The sequence below is a fragment of the Aquarana catesbeiana genome, linkage group LG03 (assembly GCF_042186555.1).
Source record: "Aquarana catesbeiana isolate 2022-GZ linkage group LG03, ASM4218655v1, whole genome shotgun sequence".
Lineage (NCBI taxonomy): Eukaryota > Metazoa > Chordata > Amphibia > Anura > Ranidae > Aquarana > Aquarana catesbeiana.
This window is the reverse complement of record NC_133326.1, coordinates 140,424,758-140,448,870: the sequence shown is the minus strand read 5'-3', so window position 1 is coordinate 140,448,870 and position 24,113 is coordinate 140,424,758. Positions and strand designations below refer to the sequence as shown.

General features: G+C 41.6%; 1 protein-coding gene across 1 annotated transcript in view; it reads right to left on the bottom strand.

The window, feature by feature from the left end:
• Positions 1-23,449, bottom strand: part of KCP (kielin cysteine rich BMP regulator) — a 158,048-nt gene extending 134,599 nt beyond the window's left edge. The window contains exons 1-3 of the mRNA XM_073619328.1: positions 22,601-23,449; positions 4,884-5,440; positions 4,388-4,460 (exon numbers count right to left, since the gene is read on the bottom strand). Of these exons, the coding sequence (XP_073475429.1) occupies positions 4,388-4,460; positions 4,884-5,440; positions 22,601-22,721 (751 nt within the window). The 5' untranslated portion in view covers positions 22,722-23,449. The remainder of the gene's footprint in view (positions 1-4,387; positions 4,461-4,883; positions 5,441-22,600) is intronic.
• Positions 23,450-24,113: the final 664 nt, after the last annotated feature.

Sequence of the window (24,113 nt, the reverse complement as noted above, 5' to 3'; positions counted from 1 at the left end):
CCTGTGACCTTGATTTTGAAGTATGATTAATAGTTTACTGGTTGATTTTATTTATTGTGGCTCATTGCCATCTGCTCTGTGTTAATGTGTATCAACAGCTAATATAGTAATCTAAACAAGATACAGCAAATGCTCAGAAAGGATGCACTATATGCTCTGAAATGGAGCCAATTTTAATATTATTTCTCTTATTGAATAGACTGGTACAGCACCTGGCATCAACACAATTACACCACTGCCAGTCCATGAACTGGAACGAGCTATTCATAGACCTAAAACTGACAAACACGCACTTTTACACATGTGCAATCTTGTTAAAAGGCCATATTAGTCTTTTGAAAGGGGTGCTTATTTTATATATCCAGCTTTGGTAAGCATTTTTACTATTCAAATGTGTCTTTTTCATTCTTACACTGTCTAAACAGGTTATAGTTTTGCACATATGAGGACAAAGCACTGGATTCAAATGATCAGAAGATTGGTCAAAATGTAATAAAGCACAGTGGCATAAAAAGGAACATACAGCTCACCCCTCTTTATGCCACCTCCTCTCTCATGGGAAACAACCCTCTTCCAAGGTGTATATACTTGGTATAGAAAATACTCCAGCTCTCATGTAGCTCCTCTAAAAGTCCAGACAAGCAGTCAGAGAACCTCAAACCTTTAATAATAGCATTGCCTCCAATACAACACAAAACATCCAATGCGTTTTAGGAGGTTAGGACCTTCCTGAGGAAACTCTTTGAAGACATCTGAAGAAACTGATGTCACCAGTGTACGGCCTCCGTCATCTCTTTAGTTTTCAGATTTGTTCTGGAAGTGAGACATGCAAATAGCTCCTGTTTTTAGCTCCGATCGGGTCCACCTGTCTGCTTTTTAGGCAGACTTGATCGGTCCATCCAAAGCCCTCTATGGAGTGGCAGGAGTCAATGGGTATGTGTCCATTGCCACCTGCTGACATCCAATCCGCTAAAAATAGACAGATGGGGATACGTTTCCCATCCGTTTGGCGGATCACATCAGATGCCAGTCAGGTGTAAACGGACTGTTTACATCTGACCGCCCATAGAGGAGAGCAAGCTGTGTCCTCTCTGCATAAGCGGAGTGGACATGGACCAGCCACCCGACTGCTCAGCGGGGAACATTGGACAAATTTCCCACTGAGTAGGCAGATTCCAATGGAGCCCGCCCCGTGTGAAATGGGCCCTAAAACTAAACTACAGGCACTCATTCTCCTCCTGGCCCTTGCCACTCCTTTCCCTTTAAATATGAATTCCAAGCAAAGTATATTTTTACATAGTTACATTGGTCCAACTTGGACCAATATAATGTTTATACTATCCCTGGCCGATGTTCCTGGAAGCTGGAAATCACTGAAGTAGCCAGGAAGCATAAGCTGTCTCATTGTCCAATCGGACACTTCAATGGGGCAATTCAGACAGTGGGGCAGTGGGAAGTGTTCTCTATCATCCATTCATAAGAGGGCAGGTGTATAAGTAACTTTCACTCATTGTGCAGTCTTCAGAGCCATTACAGTGGGAATTATGCTATAAAGCAGCAAGGAGCTTTATCGTACCTCCTGCTGTCTTGATGTCAAACAGGATGGTGTGGTGCCTGATAGAGATTAGATAGAGGGACAGCAGGGGTTATGTTAAAGCTCGTTGTCAGATGTAGCTTGCACCCTAAGCTGGCTATTCACTAGCAAATTGGTGTGAAAATTCTTTGTACATTTGACGACTGGACAAATGTGGTTCAAAAGGACAAAAAACGAAAACCACATACACTTTTGGAAATCTGTTAGTTGTAAAGAAAATTTCCATCTTGCTCCTTCGAGTTTTCTTGTCATTGTGGTTGAAAACTAACATAGATTTGACCCCACTAATGATTTAAAAATCGAATATACGTCCTTAAATCGAAATATTTCTACTAGTGTTTAGCCAACTTAAAGTGGTTGTAAAAGCTGAAGTATTTTTACCTTCATGGATTCTATCCATGAAGGTAAAAAACATCCTGTGTGCAGCAGCCCCAAATACTTACCTGAGCCCCCTCTCGATTCAGCAATGTCCACGAGAGCCTTGCCTTTCCAGGGACTTGCATTCCTGATTAGCTTTTGACAGCCCGTTGGCTCCCGCTGCTGTCATTCACAGCCAGCGAGCCAATCAGGAGATGGAGGGGGCGGAGCTGAACCACGGCTCTGTAGAGCCACGGTTCGGGAGCGCACCTGCTTGGGTGCCCCCATTGCAAGCTGCTTGCCGTGGGGGCACTCAACAGGAGGGAGGAGCCAGGAGTGCCGACAGGGGACCCGAGAAGAGGAGGATCCAGGCTGCTCTGTGCAAAACCACTGCACAGAGCAGGTAAGTATTACATGTTTGTTATTTAAAAAAAAAACAAAAAACAAGACTTTCCAATCACTTTAAGTCTGGAGTGGTGTGCAGGACCTAGTACAGCACTATCTATCTAAGCTGCTTTCTGGTTGTTCTTTTCAAAGAAAACCTATAAGTAAGTGTATAAATGCACCTGCCATTAAAATATTCAACCTCTATCAATACTTTTCTTTAAGGAACTCTCACTTTTCCCATTTGGGGCAAAGTGAGCTTTTATTTAAGCACATTGTGTGGATTTTCTGTTGGACTGAACAAATCTGGCCTTCCTCTCTTGAGCTGTCTATTAAAGTTTTTTCCACCACAGAACACAGTAAATATTTATTTATTTTTTGTCACCATTTTCTAGAAACTCTACAGACTTTAGTATGTAGGGAATCCCAGGTTGTAAATTGTATCCAAGATGCTGCAGCCAACATGAACAACCATTTGACAGTTGAAGTATCTGAGATCACACCTCCAACCCTTCTAATGTTTGCTTTAACAATATGAACCACATTACTTAAGACGGTTTTAATCAATGTCTTTATAGTGTTTTGCTTTATGTGCGAAACAAAAAAATGCCTTTATAGAATTCTTTATAGTTATTGTGGCAGTAATTATGCTGTAGGTGGGATTATAAGGGGCATAGCCAGTAATTTAGCTTTGTGAGAAGGGGACATCACCACTCAGGCTTAGCGCAGCAATGGGCTGAATACAGTCTTGCCTCATACAGAAACTTTTTATGGAATGGAACACACATTTTCTCACATTAGTCTCCTTGGTCTGCCTGTTCTTGTATACATAGGCAAGGCTGCTGTTAGAAATCACAGTGCCTCATTCAGCCTACCTGACAGCCCCCCCCCCCCCCCCCCCGAAAATATCAAAAAGATATTTTCATTTAAAATACACTGAAATCATTATTAGCGGACACAAACAACATAGCTTACAAAGTCCTCCTAAATCTAAAAGATAAGACTGCATTGAGTTAATAAATAAAGTTCTGTGTGTGTAAATTAGGTCTCGGGGTTCATTCACATGGGTGCTGTGGCCTGTACAGTGTGAATCATGTTTTTTTTTTTAAATGTGGCTTTTGCTATGTGCAGACAGCAGCTGTACAAACACAGCCGCAGGTTCTAATTTGACAGGAGTGTGGGTGCAGCTGTATGGCCTCTAAATACTGATAGTGCGTATTTGGGGTCTGTCACCCACACCTGCACACTAATCCAATTAGGACCTGCGACTGTGTTCACACAGCCGCTGCATTCTCATAGAGTAACAGACAGCTCCAGCTGCACAAACAAACCGCTCTTTGACACTATATGGGCCAGTGAACCCATGTGGATAAGCCCTTATTTTTTAAAATTATTGTTTACAATATTTGTAATTATTTTTAAAAAATTTTTTAAATTATTTTTTAAATTTTAAAAATCATTTTTTATTTATTTTTTACAATGTTGTTAGGGGTTTGGGTAAAATATCAGGGGTCTAAACAGACCCCTGAAGTCTTACTTTTATGACAGAGAAAGGAATTGAGGACACAGATTCTTCAATTCCTTTCTCTGTAGCCTCAGCTGCACCGACAGAGGTTTCTGTTCATTCATAAACTGAAGCATAGTAAACACAGTTTATTCAATAAAGAAAGGGGCTGATAAATGATATATTTAATGTCCCCTTCCCCCACTCTCCATCCTGAAGCTGGCGGAAGGGAGAGGGGGAGAAAGCGGCTGTGCCCGAGCCCTGTACTGGAGGACCGGTGGTGCTCCCTTATCGGCAGCCCTGTACATAGGAGGTAATTAGGTTAAACCGAAGAAGAGACAGTTTAGCAGCAAAGGCAGGGGACAGCATCAGACATGGATCAGGTGACACAAAAAGGTAGGATTTTTTTTAGGTCTATCAGAGAAACATACAGGAAATGTCTCTGGCACATCAACATCACGTATTTTAACACAATTGCTTATTGACATTATATGCAAAACTGGCAAGTTGCGTCAGGAAATACTGGTCTACAAGGTTTTTAATCTCACCTGAGCGGTTTTCACAGTGCCATGGCCTACGGGAAAAACCAGTTGGAGAGATCTCGGCTGTTTGCCAGTAGCCCTGAGGGAAGATGACAGAATACATTCTATATGTTACCTTTCACATTGGATTTTAATTTATTTTTAAAAACTATTCAGTAATACATACTGAATGCTGAAGTTAATCAGAAAAAAACACCCAATCCTCTGGACATTTGTGCAGGGGAAACATAATACTGTAAATTTGTTCAAAACAGTAACTCAAATCTACAGCTTGAACAGTGCAAATCAATGTTCTATTTAGCATTCTAAAAAAATATATAAACCCAAGTGCAGCAAACGAACAACGAAAGGCAACAAAATGGCTTGCACAACAAACAATATCACAGCCCAAAACAGTCTGGTCATACTTATCATAAATGACAACTTCAATTTGTAAGTAATTGTCAGGAAAGTCTAAGATGAAAAACATATTAAAAATAAAGGGATAAAGCAATACTCTTACCAGGAACTTGCTCTCTTTGTTTCCTGGGGTGCTTGCAAAGCTAATTTCAAGATCCAGGGGAAGGATAAGGCTTAATAACTCATCTTCTCCTTCCTTTCCAAATATCACTGGTTCTTCACAATCCAGGAAAAGTGTGACCTTGTGAGTGTCAATGTTTAGTGCAAGTCGTGCCCATTTGGAGCCAGAAAATGGTGATCCACCTGGAAGCAACAAAGAGGCCGGTTCCATGGTCTGAGGGGTGCGGTACTCTAAACGTAATTGGTCTTCTTGCGTGTCAGAAACAAGGTGTAAAAGAGGATGACCATCCTTCTTCATGGCAGCCGGAGACAAAAAGGCTAGCAATGTTCCTTGGTTGTTCTTGGCTTGCTTGGCTACAAAATGTAGGCCAACCGAACCCTGTGTACTGGATAAAAGGTAGACTGAATAGTCCCAAGGAAGTGTTAGGTGAGGGACACGTGGTCGGAACTTCCAGGCTGGTGAACCAGGGTCAAGACCCTTGGACTTTGTAACCCCCTTGATAGAGCGTGTAACATTCAGAGCTTCCAGGAGATCAATAACTACAAAAAATATGAAATATTGAAATAATGATCAGTAAAAATATACAGAAATGTTAACACAGTAAAACATTCTCATAAAATTCAGTACATATAACCATAAATTATTTAAATAAATGAAAAAGCTATTTTACGCTGCCTAAATTCCTACAGTGCTACAAAACAAATATATGTAGAAGTTATACCTGGAAAAGAGTTTTTTATGTGTGGCACTAAAGCCAATACACACGGGTCGAATGTCGGACGACATCGGCCGGTTCAATAAAAACTGGCCGACATTCGGCCCGTGTGTATGGCAGCCGGTATGACAGAAGCTGGCCATTTGGCCGGCTTCTGTCGGACGAGCATGCTGGAAAACCAGCAGCCGACTGGCTCCAGATCTGACCGGAGTGTTCTGGCGTCCCCCTGTCAGAACACAACAGCTTAGCGGGGAGATTGCTGTACTTACATCGGATTGTTAGTACAGCAGCTCCGACCGGAGCTGTCAGTCTTTTTCGTTCAACCTGCTAGGTTGAATAACAAAAAAGTATTAGTGTGTACAGGTTTAAGGATGGAAGGAAAGAAAATTGAATTATCTATGGGCTGCCTAAGAGCTTTGAATACCTTCCATTTGCACATGTGTATAGAAATTATTATATTCATGTCAAAGGTTTTTAAGTTTTAGGTTTTTGTACGGTATAGTTTTTTTATAGAATTAATATTTTAACAAAAATGAAATCACATATTTCTTTCTGCTAAATAAGGAAATATTGCTTAAAAGTAATTTATATTTACTTTTTAGCAGCAGCAAGTATCTAGTGTGAGTCTGGCAATATAGGGTTTCATATACAGTAGCTTGTTTAATGCTGTGCTTTACAGGCCTGATTTCAGGTCACTTATACACAAAACTGAATGAATCAGTTGAGTTATTCAGAGGAGTCCATTCATACCAATATCAAATGTTACAAGCTAACAAAATCTACCTTCGATCGACATTCAAATGTTCTGGGAATTTTCATACAAATTTTCCTAAGAATTACCCAGCCTAAATCTTAGTTCTGTAGAACCAGTCAGCAAATGCAGAGATAGTGTTGGGCTTTCTTATTACGTGAAAAAGGGGGGTCTTGGACCAGGGCGCTATTTATAGGGGCCTCTTTTGGAGCGGACCTGTATTGATCTCTGGTGGATGGTTCACACATCACGCTATTTTCGTGGATTACTCATTACAAGGTATTGCAATTGGTTCCCTCACTGGAGCTTCACCCGGTTATTCCTTTCCTGAGCCTTATCAACTTTGTATCCCCTTTACTCATTTATTCCCCTTGCTTGGCCCTCTGCATCATTATTTATGTCTTATTAATTTTTTTTACCCCTGGTCCAAACACACTTATCACCTTTATCTACCTTTTTCACCCTCTTATGTTCTACAGTTTGCATTCTCACTTCATTTTCACTATGATTATCTTATGTTTACACTTACCAGGGTGCTTCTCCTTTTTTTGGTCCCCCTGTTTGCTTTGGCCTCCAGCCTTCCCTACCTTCAGCTCCTCGACAGAGCTTAACCAGTGGATGTACTCTCACATCTTTGTCATCCTTTTTTGCATTTACTGCTTGGATTGCATCTTTTTGAGTTTTTGCCCTTGCTGGTTGATATGTACGTATATTCACTGAGGGAGTAAATCTTCCCCACCCTCCGTGGCCCTATATATATGGTTTTCCTATAGATATATAGATATATATACACACTGTATATGCATTGGCTTCTTACAGTTTTCTTTCCACAGATTTTGGCTGACTCCTGAAGAAGTGGGTACTGTTCCATGAAATGCATCAAGATTTCAGTCTATTTGAGTGTATTTGTAATACTGTATACATCTGACCAACCTGTGTTAATATATTTGCATTCTGTCCACTGTATCACAACATATGTGTTTTTTACTGTGTCTGTTTTTTAATTCTAATATGGAATACATGTTGTATTTTTTAAGAAACTTGTTATCAACTTTATTTGGCGCAACTCATTTGGCGCAACTCATTTGGCGCAGTCCCATGGGCAAAAATCATTTTTAGGTCTCTATTTGGGCTTTCTTATTAGACAGCCCAGCATGCACTGCACATTGAAGCATGGAAACACTCCAAATTATTATTCGTTAAATAAAGACTGGATTCATATAATACACAATATTATAAAATATTAGTCAGTAAACCTAAATTAAAAATAAAATTGATCATAAACCACTAGAGTTTTCATTTTAAGGTCCGTATCTATGCATTCATGCAACTAGTGCTGTAGTTTATCCAAAACAAAGGTTATGTAGAAAATCTATCCAGAATAATACCAACGAAGCATTCAGTGTGCGTCCAAGAATCTCAAAGAGGCAAAGCAGCTGATTGTTCATTTTTCAGCAGATTGCCCATTAAAATGAAAGGAAGTATAATGTTATTATGGCCAAGTGCCTGTTTCAGACAGTATGAAATTTTCCCACAGGTCTTACATAAATTCATACGCAAGGTCTCTGGCAGAAAGTGAAATGCAGCTGCTCTCCAGCAATGAGAGTTGCTGTGCAGGTATCTAGCAATACATCATTAAATGTGTAGAACATTTTTTGCTAGCCTCTCCCCACATCATAGCTTGGTATGCCCCTGGCTCTATCGTACACAGCTGTAAAAGATGAGTCAGAGCTGTAAAGTTCACATTGGGAGGGGGCTTGGCCTCATTCCCAGGTATTAGGTCTCCTGGTGGTACCAAAGTCACATGACTACACACATTCTTTTACAACACCTTAACCCAGAATAAAATAGCTACAGATCAGCAGACAAACTTACCTCTAAAGATATATATTTTTAAGGATTTCCTATTATGTTAAAGTGTATGTTTAAGCAAAATACAAAAAAAAAAAAAAAAAATTCAGTACTTATGTGCAATACATACACATTGCCCGATGTTTTGTCTTTTTAAAAAATGCTGCAAGTACAGAAAAATACCTTTTGTTATGGATAGAAATCCAGTGAGTTTCTAATTTTCTGTACTGAGCTAACAAAACTGTAATCCCAAGCAGAGTTGTCAATAATGAGTTCACTTGTGTAGATCTACAGATATACTTTCCCATTATTTTATGAAAATTAGGAGGGGGTAAAACCAGTTGTGTGACAAGGTCTTTGCTTGCAATTACAATGGAAAAAATAAGGTCCAGTTCACTTCTAGTCTATTCACATTGCTGTCATTCATGCCCTGATGAAGGCAGCGTTCTTAGACATCCGAAACACATTGTCTACTTTTTGGACTGTCTCCCTGATTTTTATCAGAATAAAGTTGGATCTGGACTTAATAGCCGTAGTGTGTCACGTCAATTTCAATTTTTGTTACAGCATTGTAATCCCAAGCAGGGTTGTAAACAATGATTTTACCCATGCTGGCCTACAGAATACCTTCCCCTTATGTTAGGGAGATGAGAAGAAGGTAGGTGTTATGTAGTTCACAAGTTCGGTAAAGGTAGTGATGTCAGCTTACTAGAGGAATTTAGGAGCTCACTGGATTTCTGGCAGGACCCTTGGGTATTTTTAATTTGCACTTGCATCACTCTTAACCCCTAGGCGTCGACTGTACACAAATATGAGCCCTCAAGGCGGCCGGGCCTTGGCGCAGAGGGGCCGCATATTTGCAAACATTAGCGGCAAAAAAGCTTTGCCGACAGCGCGCCCTGCCCGTTTCCGGCACAGTGACCAGCGGCTCACGAAAAGCTTCGAATCGCTTCTTACGATTGGAAGTTTTGCAATCATGTGACCGCCGTGACAGCCAATCACAATGCCAAACCCCTTAAAGGGCTGGCGGGATCCGGTGCCAAGTGGTTAAAGAGTCAAACATAGGGATTGTGAATGTTTTCAAGATGTTTTGTACTGCATGTGGTTTTGTTTTTTTCAAGACACAGTTTATGTTTATTTTTTCTCATTTTAGGGACTGATAAAAACACTTTACTGTATAATGTATTTTGTGCTTACCCAGGGGACTCAGAGCCATGAGAAAATGGGTTTGTTAACCATCTGCTAGGCTGTATTTATCAGAATGACACCACTGGGCACATTTCTAGGCAGCAGGGTCTTGCTTTGTTTTTTTGAGCAGCACGGTGCTTAGTGATTAGCACTTCTGCCTTGCAGCACCAGGGTCCTCGGTTTCAATCACAATCAAGACACCTGCATGGAGTTTGCATGTTCTCCTTGTGCATGCACAGGCTTCCTCTGAATACTCCAGTTCCTTTCCAAACTCCAAAGACAAATGGGTAGATTAAACTGACTCCTGCATACATTTCACCTACAGTAGTATGTATGCATATGAGATAAGGACCTTAGATTGTAGGCTCCATAAGCCCATGGACTTATTTGAATGTACAGTATGAAAAGTGCTGCATGAATTGTCAGTCCTCTAAATACCTGTGATAATAATGTTCTAGTAGCCTCTGGACATTTGTGCCTCAGCCAGCGCTGCTCCTGCCATAGCACTAACACGTTTCGCTCTGCCCAACGGGGCATGGTCACAGATCCCCAGTGGGTGGGATGAAACACATCAGAGAGCATGTTCAGAGCAGCGCTGGTTGAAACCATACATAGTTACAGTCATATTTGAAGCACCGGGTCGGTTTGAGCGACATCTCATCTTGCATTTGCCTACGCTCCTGATTAGTGCGCTGATACCTGCTCCCACATTCTGGACACTGGTAGGGATATCTGTCATCCTCCAGATTTGAGTGGCACTCCAAGTTTCTATGTCAATTCAGCCATGAATTAAAAAGGTAAAGCTCACCATCAATCGGGACAGAATTATTCACTATGCAAATAAATATTCAAACAATACACTATGGGAGTGTCTTTTCAAACACAATGAATGAGCTAATTATCAGGCAATTACTCATATGCTTGGACCAATGTACCTATACCATACCTGGCTGATGCCCCTGGAAGCTGGAAATCCCTGAAGTATACATGGCTATTCCCGTGATCACCACTTGCTTCCGTGTCCTGTGCAGAGCAGTTGCCCTGCTGCGTTCTGAACACAGAAGGTCAGTCGCTCAGCACAGGTGCCATTCAGAGAATGCTTTGCATTTTCTGAATGATTGCAAGCTGAGGCAGTGATTTCAAACTCTCCACCTCATTAAAGCAGAGAATGCTTTGCACTCTTTCAGGTAATGCAAAGCCAAATTCTCACACACTATGTGAGTTTTTCTGGTCTGCGAGTGAATTGGAGTAAATCCTTAATCCTGCCCATGCAGAAGCGCAGAGGGTTGCGGTCCCTACCCTCCAATTAGCCTGGACAGATAATATGCACTACCTTGGGATTAATATATCATCCAATGTCTCAGATTTTACAAAATTGAATCTGTATCACCTATTATCTACAGCTAAGCAGAGACTGAAAGCTTGGGATAATCTCCCCTTATCATCAAAATCAATTTAATCAAAATGAAAATTCTCCCTGTTTTTCCAGTATATTCTACGGCACTCCCCAGTGTGGATCTCTAAGACATTCCTCAAACAATATGATTCCCTTATTTCTAAATTTTTATGGAAATCTAGCCCCCCTCGATTTAGTGAGAGAACTCTCTGTAGGCCTTGGACTGAGAGGGGTTGGCATGCCCTGATTTACATACTTACTTTATTTATTTATTTATTTATTTCAGGTACTTATATAGCGCCGTCAATTTACGCAGCGCTTTACATATTCATTGTACATTCACATCAGTCCCTACCCTCAAGGAGCTTACAATCTAAGATCCCTAACTCACATTCATACATACTAGGGACAATTTAGACAGGATCCAATTAACCTACCAGCATGTCTTTGGAGTGTGGGAGGAAACCGGAGTACCCGGAGGAAACCCACGCAGACACAGGGAGAACATGCAAACTCCAGGCAGGTAGTGTCGTACTTCCTTGCTGCTCTCCTTATATATGCTCACAATTGGGTAGTTTCAGACGATTCCGATTCAGCCATGGCACTTGAAGCAGCACATCTGAGATCCTATGAGGCCCTCAGGAATCTCTTTGTATTGTGGCCTCCGTGCCCCCATCAGCCTCATGCTTTCTAGGCAAGCTGTACTCAAGCCTGGAACCTTGTGGTGTCCAAGCATCATGCTACCTCTCATAGTTGGTCCCTTTATGGTTTAATCTTTATGGTTTCCCTCTTTGGTTTAATCTGAGGTTATCTGAGTTCCAGTCACTCCCTGATCTGATTGTCTGGGCTTCTAAGGGCATCAAACCTTTAGGTCAAATTAGTGTCCAGGGATCCTTAATGCCTCTTGATGGCTTGAAGCAGCGCTTTGGGCTCCCCAATTACCACTAATTCTGCTATCTACAACTACGCTATGCCTACAACTGCCAATTTGGAAGCCTTCCTTTGAATCTAACTCCTTCAGATCTTGAAACCTTGCTTCAGGATGCTTCCCTAACCAAATCACTTTCTGAAATATATAAGATACTCATGCCCTCTGTTCACATTGGCATGGAGAGTCTTCACTCCAAATGGTAGGCGTGTGTTCCAGATATCAATGACAAGGTTTGGGAAGACATGCGGGAATACCCCTTCTCACAGTTGGTTGCCAGTAGGGATCACTTGATCCAATTCAAAATACTACATAGAATATATTTGACACCACAAAGGCTCCACAAAATCTACCCGGGAACTTCTCCTCAATGCTAGAGATGCGCAGGTGACTTTGCTGATTTTGATCATATTTTTTTGGTCTTGTCCCCAGATCTCTGTATTTTGGTCTAAAGTGACACAATTTATTACCCAATTAACTACGGTCTCCATTCTGTTGAAAATTGACATTTGCTTTCTTGGTCTAGTGGGTCCTCTTGCTATTCGATGTGCCCTTAGGACCCTCATTATTTCCAAATGGAAATTATTATTATTAGTAGTAGTAGTAGTAGCAGTACGACATATTGCCAAGTGGTCTAATCTATAAAGTTAATGTACAATACACACACATATACAGTATCTCACAAAAGTGAGTACACCCCTCACATTTTTGTAAATATTTTATTATATCTTTTCATGTGACAACACTGAAGAAATTACACTTTGCTACAATGTAGTGAGTGTACAGCTTGTATAACAGTGTAAATTTGTTGTCCCCTCAAAACAACAACACACAGCCATTAATGTCTAGACCGCTGGCAACAAAAGTGAGTACACCCTTAAGTGAAAATGTCCAAATTGAGCCCAAAGTATCAATATTTTTTGTGGCCACCATTATTTTCCAGAACTGCCTTAACCCTCTTGGGCATGGAGTTCACCAGAGCTTCAGAGGTTGCCACTGAAGTCCTTTTCTACTCCTCTATGACAACATCACAGAGCTGGTGGATGTTAGAGACCTTGTGCTCCTCCACCCTCCGTTTGAGGATGCCCCACAGATGCTCAATAGGGTTTAGGTCTGGAGACATGCTTGGCCAGTCCATCACCTTTACCCTCAGCTTCTTTGGCAAGGCAGTGGTCGTCTTGGAGATGTGTTTGGGGTTGTTATTATGTTGGAATACTGCCCTATGGCCCAGTTTCTGAAGGGAGGGGATCATGCTCTGCTTTAGTATGTCACAGTACATGTTGGCATTCATGGTTCCCTCAATGAACTGTAGCTCCCCAGTGCCTGCAGCACTCATGCAGCCCCAGACCATGGCACTCCCACCACAATGCTTGACTGTAGGCAAGACACATTTATCTTTGTACTCCTCACCTGGTTGCCACCACACACACTTGACACTATCTAAACCAAATAAGTTTATCTTGGTCTCATCAGACCACAGGACATGGTTCCAGTAATCCATGTCCTTAGTCTGCTTGTCTTCAGCAAACTGTTTGCAGGCCTTCTTGTGCATCATCTTTAGAAGAGGCTTCCTTCTGGGACGACAGCCATGCAAACCAATTTGATGCAGTGTGTGGCGTATGGTCTGAGCACTGACAGGCTGACCCCCCCACCCCTTCAAGCTCTGCAGCAATGCTGGCAGCACTCTTACGTCTATTTCCCAAAGACAACCTCTGAATATGACGCTGAGCACATGAACTCAACTTCTTTGGTCGACCATGGCGAGTCCTGTTCTGAGTGGAACCTGTTCTGTTAAACTGCTGTATGGTCTTGGCCACCATGCTGCAGCTCAGTTTCAGGGTCTTGGCAATCTTATAGCCTAGGCCATCTTCATGTAGAGCAACAATTCTTTTTTTCAGATCCTCAGAGAGTTATTTGCCATGAGGTGCCATGTTCAACTTTCAGTGACCAGTATGACAGAGTGAGAGCGATAACACCAAATTTACCACACCTGCTCCCCGTTCACACCTGAGACCTTGTAACACTAACGAGTCACATGACACCGGGGAGGGAAAATGGCTAATTGGGCCCAATTTGGACATTTTCCCTTAGGGGTGTACTCACTTTTGTTGCCAGCGGTTTAGAATTTAATGGCTGTGTGTTGAGTTATTTTGAGGGGACAGCAAATTTACACTGTTATACAAGCTGTACACTCACTACTTTACATTGTAGCAAAGTGTCATTTCTTCAGTGTTGTCACATGAAAAGATATAATAAAATATTTACAAAAATGTGAGGGGTGTACTCACTTTTGTGAGATACTATATATTTATTTTTTTATGCACGGGCATGTGTACATTTTCTGTAAACTTGTACATATTTTCATTATTTATGGTAAGGAGCAAAAAGTAACAGTTAAGTTTCTTTGTAAAATAAGAAATCATGCATATAAATATTTTTTTTTTCAGACAGTCAACAGTTTTCCTGCATTTTTTTTTTTCATGTGTTCTGCGGTTTCTCCTTACTAACAGTTATGAAAAAAAAAAAAAGCTTGATTAAAGTGTCCAATAGCTTAAAGTGATTGTAAAGCTTTGTTTTTTTTTTTGTTTTTTTTTAAATAACAAACATATCATACTTACCTCCACTGTGCAGTTCCTTTTGCACAGAGTGGCCCCAATCCTCAACTTCTGGGGTCCCCCGGCAGCGCTGGTAGCTCCTCCTGCATCGTATAACCTCCTAGGAGAAATGCTCCCCCGGGGCGTTACCTTGCGGGCGCGCTCCTGAGTCCAACATTTTCTTTCATTTGCTCGGCCCCGCACACCCGCGTCATTGGATTTGATTGACAGCAGCGGGAACCAATGGCTGCGCTGCTATCAATCTATCCAATCAAGAGCCAAGACAATGCGCAGAGGGGAAGAGCGCATCTCAGGTGAGTAAAATGGGGGGGCTGGGGGACCGGTCACTGACAGACGTTTTTTCACCTTAATGCATAGGATGCATTAAGGGTAAAAAAACACGAGGGTTTACAAACCTTTAAAACTGAAATTTACATACACAAGGGAGTCATGACAGTAATTTATCCCATATTGCAATGTTTTTTAACTTCAGTTCTCAAGTACCCCCAACTAGGGTTGCCACCTCATCCCTTTAAACCCGAACACATATGAATTACACAGGTTCTGAGACTAATTTAGTGCAGATAAGGCACCAAGTGAGTTTAATTATCACCTTAATCAGCCACAGAACCTGTGTAATCAATATGTGTTCGGTTTTAAAGGGATGAGGTGGCAACTCTACCCCCAACAGGTCATGTTTTCAGGCTCACCATTATTTTGCACAGGTGATTTAATCAGTTTCACTGCCTTAGTAATTATCACAGCCGTTTAACCTGAGGGAAATCCTGAAAACATGACCTGTTGGGGGTACTTGAGGACTAGAGTTGAGAAACATTGCCATATTGGATAGCTCAGCCTAAGGTTTCAATGAATAATATTGTGAAATGGGAAGTCTGCACTGCACTGCCTCTTTAGCTCAACTACAGCACTCTGGGAATTGTGTGTCATGTACGTAAATGTTTAAAATGTTAAAAAAAAAAAAAAAAAAAAAAAACAACAACCAATTAGAAAAATAAGTTTAAAACATATAAGCTTTAAAACCATTATAATAAAATGCAATTATAAAAAAAATCATACAATCTTATATACATGTTCTTATATCCACAGTTGATCCAGAGAAAGGCAAAAAACCCCAGCACGGCATGATCCAATTTGCTCCAGTGGGGGAAAAAATTCCTTCCTAATCCCTCAAGATACAATTGAATATTCCCTAGATCAACTTTACTTATAAATGTTAGTATCCAGTTATCTTATGTACATTTAAGAAAGAATCCAGGCCTTTTTTACAGCAATCTACTGAGCTGGCCAGAACCAGCTCTTGAGGGAGTCTATTTCACGTGTTCACAGCTCTTACTGTGAAGAAAACATTCTGTATTTGGGGATTAAAGGGGTTGTAAAGGCAGAAGGTTTTTAAAAAGCCTTCTGTGTGCAGCAGCCCCCCCCCCCCCAACACTTACCTGCCATCTGGTCCTGCTGCTGTCAATCAAAGTCAGCTAGCCAATCAGGGGAGTGAGGGGGCGAGGCTGGGTCCGGTTCCGTGTCTGAATGGACACAGGGAGCTGTGACTCAGCTTGGGTGCCCTCATAGCAAGCTGCTGGCTGTGGGGACATTGAACAGGAGGGAGGGGCCAGGATCACAGAAGAGGGACCCGGGAAGAGGAGGATCCGGGCTGCTCTGTGCAAATCCACTGCAACAGAGCAGGTAAGTATAACATGTTTGTTATTTTTATAGGAAAACAAATGAGCCTTTACAATCACTTTAAGTCTCTTTTCCTCGAGATGTAAAGAGTACCCCATTGTTCTCTGTGATGACCTTAAAGTGAATGACTCGACACCAAGTTCACTATATGGACCCCTTATATATTTATACATGTTGATCATATCCCCCCTAATTTCCTCTTCTCAAGAGAGAATAAATTCAATTCCTCTTATCTTTACTCATAGCTGAGTTCCTCCATGCCTCTTATCAGTTTGGTTGTCCTTCACTGCGCTTTCTCCAGTTCCCCAATATCCTTTTTGTGAATTGGTGCCCAAAACTGATAATGATTTGTACAGGGGTAGACTGATCTCTCTCCCTCTGGAGTCTAAACCTCTCTTAATACAAGAAAGGACTTTGCTCGCTTTGGAAACCGCAGCTTGGCATTGCATGCTATTATTAAGCTTATGATCTACCAAAACACCCAGATCCTTCTCCACCATTGATTCCCCCAGTTGTACTCCCCTTAGTATGTATGATGCGTGCACGTTCTTAGCTCCCAAGTGCATAACCTTGCATTTATCAACATTAACATTAAATAGGTGTAAAGGAAAATAACTGTATCTCAAATGTGCAAGCAGCAAGTAAAGTAAGAGGTGAGTCAGAACTGATCTGCATACAGTGCAACAATTTTCAGATCTCTCCAGAGATGTTCAATTGGGTTCAAGTCTGGGCTCTGGCTGTGCCACTCAAGGACATTCACAGAGCTGTCCCATAGCCACTCCTTTGTTATCTTGGCTGTGTGCTTAGGGTCATTGTCCTGTTGGAAGATGAACCTTCCTCCCCGTCTGAGGTCCAGAGCACTCTGTAGCAGGTTTTTTAATCAAGGATGTCTCTGTTCATTGCTACATTCATCCTTCCCTTAATCCTGACTAATCTCCCAGTTCCTGCTTTTGAAAACAATCCTCACAGCTTGATGCTGCCACCACCATGCTTCACTGTAGGGATGGTATTGGCCAGGTGATGAGCAGTGCCTGGTTTCCTCCAGACATGATGCTTGCAATTCAGGCCAAAGAGTTTAACCTTTATTTCATCAGACCAGAGAATTTTGTTTCTCGTGGTCTGAGTCCTTCAGGTGCCTTTTGGAAAACTTCAGGCGGGCTGTCATGTGCCTTTTACTGAGGAGTGGCTTCTGTCTGGCCACTCTAAAATACAGGCCTGATTGGTGGAGTGCTGCAGAGATGGTTGTTCTTCTGAAAGGTTCACCTCTCTTCACAGAGAAATGCTGGAGCTTTGTCAGAGTGGGGTTCTTGGTCACCTCCCCGACTACGGCCCTTCTCCCCTGATTGCTCAGTTTGGCCAGGCAGCCCACTCTAGGAAGAGTCCTGGTGGTTCCAAACTTCTTCCATTTACAGATGATGGAGGCCACTGGGCTCATTGGGACCTTCAATGCTGCAAACATTTTTCTGTACCCTTCTCCACATCTATGCAATCCTGTCTCAGAGGTCTACAGACAATTTCTTGGACTTCATGGCTTGGTTTGTGCTCTGACATGCCCTGTTAACTGTGGGACTTTATATAGACAGGTGTGTGCCTTTCCAAACCATGTCCAATCAATGGAATTTACCATAGGTGGACTCCAATCAAGTTGTAGAAACATCTCAAGTATGATCAGTGGAAACAGGATGCACCTGAGCTCAATTTTGAGTGCCATGGGCTGTGAATACTTCTGTATATAGGTTTTGTTTCATTTTTTATTTTTAATAAATTTGCAAAGATTTGAAACAGACTTCTTTCACATTGTCATTATAGGATATTGTTTGTAGAGTTTTGAAGAAAATAATTAAATAAAGCTGTAACATAATAAAATGTGGAAAAACTGAAGCTCTGTCATACTTTCCGGCTGCACTGTACTGGTTTAAGATAAGTGACTCAGAAACTACAGGAGCCTTTGAATTACCATAACAGCGAGGCAACTAGAATTTTCAAATGGAGAGTTGGGCAATGCAACAGCCTTGTGCAATGTAACAAGCCATTGGACAATGCAAAAGCCCTGTACATGGGCAACAGCCTATGTACATTATTTTCTCAGCACAAGTTTCCTTTAACCACCTACGTTGGAATAGTTTGTGAAACAGATGTAGGATAGTACATGACATTGATATCCGAGGAACTTTGTTTTGTGATTTTACTCCAACCTCCACCTTCAGGGAGAGCAGGACCACCTAATAATGGCCACAGTAGGTGGGCTAATTTGAAAACTCACGCTGAGGGATCTCACTGCGTCATATGAGACATATGAGAAATGTAAGATGCCATTAGATGATTGAAAGCTATTTGCAGTTTCATTAAATAAATTGGAACCTTTTTCATTTGATATACACGCCGCTCATCTGTTCCGTTTGCAGTAACTGCTGCCATACTGGCACAGAGCCCTTCTCACCATTATCATTGTATGAAGCCATAGAGAAGAGCAGTTGTATATAGAGTTTCTAATGGCACGGGCATCCTATGCACTCACTGCTGACAATACCTCCTTTATTCACAGGCAGAGCTTAACCAGCAATGTATACATTCCTGACACATATTATCCATTATCCCTCTTTTTCACCATTCTTTTCAGATTTCTTTTGCCACACAAATTGTTTGTGTTTGTTTCATGTGGAATGTACGAAAAGGGGATTCGGGGACAAGCAATTAGGAAGAGCCTGAGGCTAAAAGGGGCTGCACGTATTTGTGTAACACCAATGTCATGCCGTTTATCTCTCACAATAATACAAGTCTTTGATCAAAGGAAGACGGAAATGGAGGCTCTTAGTACTACTGATATTTACTAACAAGTCTGTTCTAGCCTGATTGGAACTATTAGCACACCAACAGAACTTTTTGTGTTTACTTATGAAAAATACAACTATATATTCATGGAAGGAGCTAGTTAGTGGAGCTGTGTTTTATGAAAATATTTATCAGTTACTGCTTCTTTCTACATTAGGAGAATAAGGATAATCATACTTTGCATAAACACAAAGAACTTCTAAAGGTTAAATGCCAGACTGCAACACATTGTTCTATTAAATCCTAAATTCTCCTTAAAAGTAGCTTCAGTCTTGGACAGTGGCCTCTCTCCTACTACTGGAATGCATGCTCCTTCTGAGACAGTAAAGCTGAACCTGTCCAGCTTTACTACCAGTGACATCACTGCACCAGTCGTAGTATGTAACTAGGTGAATGTGGCTTTTCCTACAGTAAGAAAGAGTCTCTTTTACATTACAGTTTAAATGAACACAGGTTAGATGTGGTTGAGTAAATAGAATACTTTCTGATCTTTTTTTTTTTCACATAACTAATGATGGATTTTCTTATCTTTTGTGAAATGCCAGGATCCCTGTACTGATCCACCTATCTGCTTGGCCATTACAGAGAGGACTCTCCTGTTGGCTGTTGGCTCCAACTTGTCTTGCATACACACGGTCACACTAATGTTGGGCAACAATTACGAACGTGGGAACGTGTCGACGTACAAGACGTACGACGAGCCCATAAAAAGGAAGTTCAATAGCCAGTGCGCCACCCTTTGGGCTCCTTCTGCTTGATTCTGAGTATGCGTGAACTTTTGTGCAACGAACTTGTGTGTACACACGATCGGAAAGTCCAACAACAAAATTTGTTGGCGGAAAATTTGAGAAACTGCTAGCCAACATTTGTTGGAGGAAAGTCCGACAACAAATGTTCGATGGAGCTCACACATGGTCGGACTTTCCGCCAACAAGCTCACATCCAACATTTGTTGTTGGAAAATCCGATTGTGTGTACGGGGCATTACTCTTTGTTTCTTTCAATTTTCTGTTAAAAAAATATTCTGTTTCTGTTTAAAAATTTTTAGTGAGACCTCATTTGGAATACTGTGTCCAGTTCTGGAGACATCAATTACACAAAGATGTTGGTGAAATAGAACGAGAGACAGGTAGCAAAAATAGTGAAAGGTTTGAGGGATAAAACATATTGAGAGCAACTTCAGGAACTTAATTTGTACAGTCTGGAGAAAAGAAGGGAAAGGGGAGACATGATTGAAACCTTTAAATACATCAAGGGGGTGAATAAGGTTTAGGAGGGCAGGTTTTTCAATATGAAACCAAAATCAAGAACATAGGGACATGACCTCAAACTAACTGGAGGAAGTAATCTTAGAGAGTGTTATTTTACTGAAAGGGTAGTTGATGTTTGGAATAAACTTCCAGCAAAGGAAGTGAGATAGTCAACAGTAAATGGCTTCAAACATGCTTGGAACAAATATATATCTATAGTGAGACAATAAACGAAAACAAAAATAAACAACAAAAAAAAACCAAAAAACAAAACAAAAAAACAAAAACAAAGGGCAGACTCGATGGACTACTCTGCCTTTATCTGCCATCACTTTTCTATGTTTCTAAATAGGAAGAGTGTCACCACAACTGCCAGCGCCATCATCCCCACTACAGCTGAATGAGCATGTCTTCATGATGGAAGGGGGGCACCAACAACGAGATCGCACAATTCCCAAGTGATATTAAAATCATTTAGGTGACTGAGACCTTCAGCGTTCATTCATTACAAAAATTTAGGGTTAATGTGACACTAAACAATATCCTTATTCGCTCTAAAGGCGGAAGGCTTCTTTGTCCAGCTCGCCCCGCCCCAACCCCAGACCCCTAATTTGAGCCCCATCTCGATCCAGCAATGTGCACGAGAGTGGCAGCTCACTCCCTCCTCATAGGCTCAGACAAAGCAGTGGGAACTATTGGCTCCCGCTGCTGTCAATCACAGCTGGTGAGGAAGGAGCAGGGGGGCGGAACAAAGCAGTGCGTTGTGTGTTTATGGACACCCAGAGCTGGTTCAGGGAGCGAACCCATGTGTGCCCCTACAGCAAGCAGCTTGCTATGGGGGCACCCGGCAGGGGGGAGGAGCAAGGAGCACCAGCTGGGGCCCCATGAAGAGAGGGATAGGTAACTATAATATGTTTGTTATTTATTTTATTTTTTTAAATATAGCTTTACAATAGCCCTGTAATCTATTTTTTCATGAAATTGTTTCTTACCAAGTTTTTCTGCCTATTTGTAATGTCTTTTGTGAGCTCCTGAATGTCTCCTTTCCCTCCCACTTCCCACTTCCATTTGTTTGGAACAAGCAGTACATGTTAGTTGCATTCATGTGAACTGCTTTATGCACACTACAAAAGATGGTGGCTACATTTCTCCATCCAGGGGGACCAAGAAGAATGAACATTGTTACCATGTTACAGGAAGTCAGATCACAGCAGAAAGTATGGAGATTTGGAATAGGCTGAGAGCAATAGAAGGTAGTTTTTGAGTTAAGAATACATACCTGAATACATTTTTATTTTAAACCAGAGTTTAGTGTCCCTTTAAGGGCCAGGTCACATCTGTGTGCTGCGTTTTTGGTGCATCATGTTTTACATGCGTTTTTAGGCGCTCTACCATTGAACTCCATAGAATGTGCATTTTTATGAAAGCACATCTAAGATGAAGCATGCAGGACTTTGATACGCTTTCATCAAAACACATTCTCCAATAGAGTTTATTGCTAGTGTGCATAGAAAAGTGTATAAAACGCGCATAAAAATGTGACATGGGAAAACAACCGCAAGGATATGAAATGCCACTAACTGACCTTTAAAGTGTTGCATGTTAGAACAACCTTTCTCAACGTTTTAACCCAATGAAGGAACCAGTTAAATACTCTTTAGGTCTCAGCCCTGCTAAAGTTAGTCCATCAGGGTTCATTAGGAAAATACTCCTTAAATTGCTGGTCAGTGGAAAGATAGCCCCCCCTTACACTGGTGGTTAGACTGCTACCCTTATCGACAGCTAAAAAGATCATTGGTGTCACGCTACTGGAGATGAACTATGCAGGCACCATTAGATGGGAGTACAACTCAAGGAACCTCTGAACTCTTTATGAGAATGGCTGGCCATAGATGGATTAGAATTTGCCCAGTTCAGCGGGGACTGGCCAAATTTCCAAATTTCCATCCATCTATAGCTGTACCTGCTTGCGAGAAGTTAATCTAATGAATGACTTCTGATGAACGGGCTTAATGGAATACTTTTGCTTGATCAGAGGTGCAGCCAATTGGCTGCTGCGCTGATCAGTGTAATCTGTTATCAGAATACAATAACACAGCAAGGAGGACTCCTCTATCCACAGTGCTTATGCATGGGAAATCTGTTCAGCCAGCGGGATGATCAAAAAAAAAAAAAAACTGACCCATGCATTCCCAGTTTTTAAAGAACTTCGTACTCCGTTTAATGCATATGCACTCCCTAGGGTTGAGTTACTAAAAGGAAACTGTGCAAGTGCAGTTGCTATAGAGCTTAGTAAATGAGGTAATGCTTCACTTTACAAAAAGAAAAGTGTATAATAAATATTATTTATTAGAGCAAACTAAATATCTGTGCAGCACTATCTGTTATTTTATGTGGTCATAATCTAGAAACTCAGGGATTTATTCATGTACATCAATGCCTTATACTAATGTTACAGTAAAAAACCAATGGATTATTTACTTAAACTTTACTCACCATTGTCATCATAGTACTGTAGTGGCAGTTCCAATTCATGGTGACCTGGTTCCTGGTCTAGGCAGTTCATACTGAACAACATCATTGGCAAGACCAAAGCATATCCTGATGGCAGCATCATGCTGAGTGGTGTTACAGAAAGCCAAGGCTACATGCCAGGTGGGCTACAGAGGACTGCAATGGCAGGTGCGCTCACCAATCCCTTCCATATGACCGCATGATTGAATGAATTACACACATGGAATATTACAAGTTTTACTCTGTAAAGTGCTATACGGGTTTCCCAAGGTTGGAAGGTATCTTGAAGACTGGCAGGACTGGGGTTTGGCAACATTAAAGTCACTGCACTGTGAAAGTAATGGATGTGCAATAATATTCCCCAAATAAAAGTTGTCATCAGTACTCACTGCATTATACAAAGGGTTCTCTGATCCCCCATCTCTGTCCTCTGCCATACATTCTCATATAGACAAGGGAGGATGATTGGCAGCACTGTGCGCACAGGTGACGTTCAGGAAGGCTTGCTGAGTTTTGCTGCAGGGCATGAATAATGATGACTCTCATAAGATTCCTTCTCTGGTCCAGAGCAGTGCAACTTCACCTAGAGGTAACTGCAGAGGAGAGAGGGGGGGGGGGGTCTGTCCTCCTTAGATGAGATACAACCATTGGCTTCCCATAGGATTGGTGACACCAAGCTGTCCTGTTGGTGTCACTGCGAAACTCCTCCTGCTCATTAGTGTTCTAGCCAGCACCAGTGAGTCCCAGTATGGTAATGCTGTCAGTGCAGTGCCTCCAGTTAAATGTCAGGAACAGAGTGACTAGTTAGGGCAAAGTCCCCCCCCCCCTTTGTGCCTCTCTCTATCCCTCCCCTTTCTATATTTTCTCTTTGCCTCCCTTGTTCCTCCAATTCTCTCTGTCTTTCTTTCTGTCTGTTTCTTCCCATATCCCTCCCCTCTGTTTTCCCACCTCTTTATTTCACTATCCCACCCTTCTCAGATCCTCCAAATCCCTGCATCCCACCCTCTCATTATCTTCCCATACCTCCCCTCCTGGGTCCCTCCTCTGACATTCACACCAAATTCCTTCTCTCATCTCTGCATAGTAGTAGTGAGTAGTGGTGGGGGCTGGGGTAGGGAGGAGAAGAGGCTGACTGTGCAGCTGAGGTTACCTCTGGAAGGTGCATCATTAATGTCTAAAAACTGTAAGAACTGGTGCTGGAAATGAAAGGGTTAACACTAGGGTTACTTTTTTTGCATGCTTAGGATATAGATATATATATATATTCAGGAGAATGGTTAATAATAATAATGTATGGTACTAGACACACTACGGTTCACTGTGCTAATGTCAACAGACTGTGTGATTGCATATCCTATGCCCCATTCCAATTACTGACATAAGCAAAAGAATACATATGTGCCTGCTGTGATTGTAGCACACAGACAATCCTTGTAATATGAGAAATCCAGAATAATGTGACAGTTGTACTACTTGACTTTTTGTTTCCTTTTTT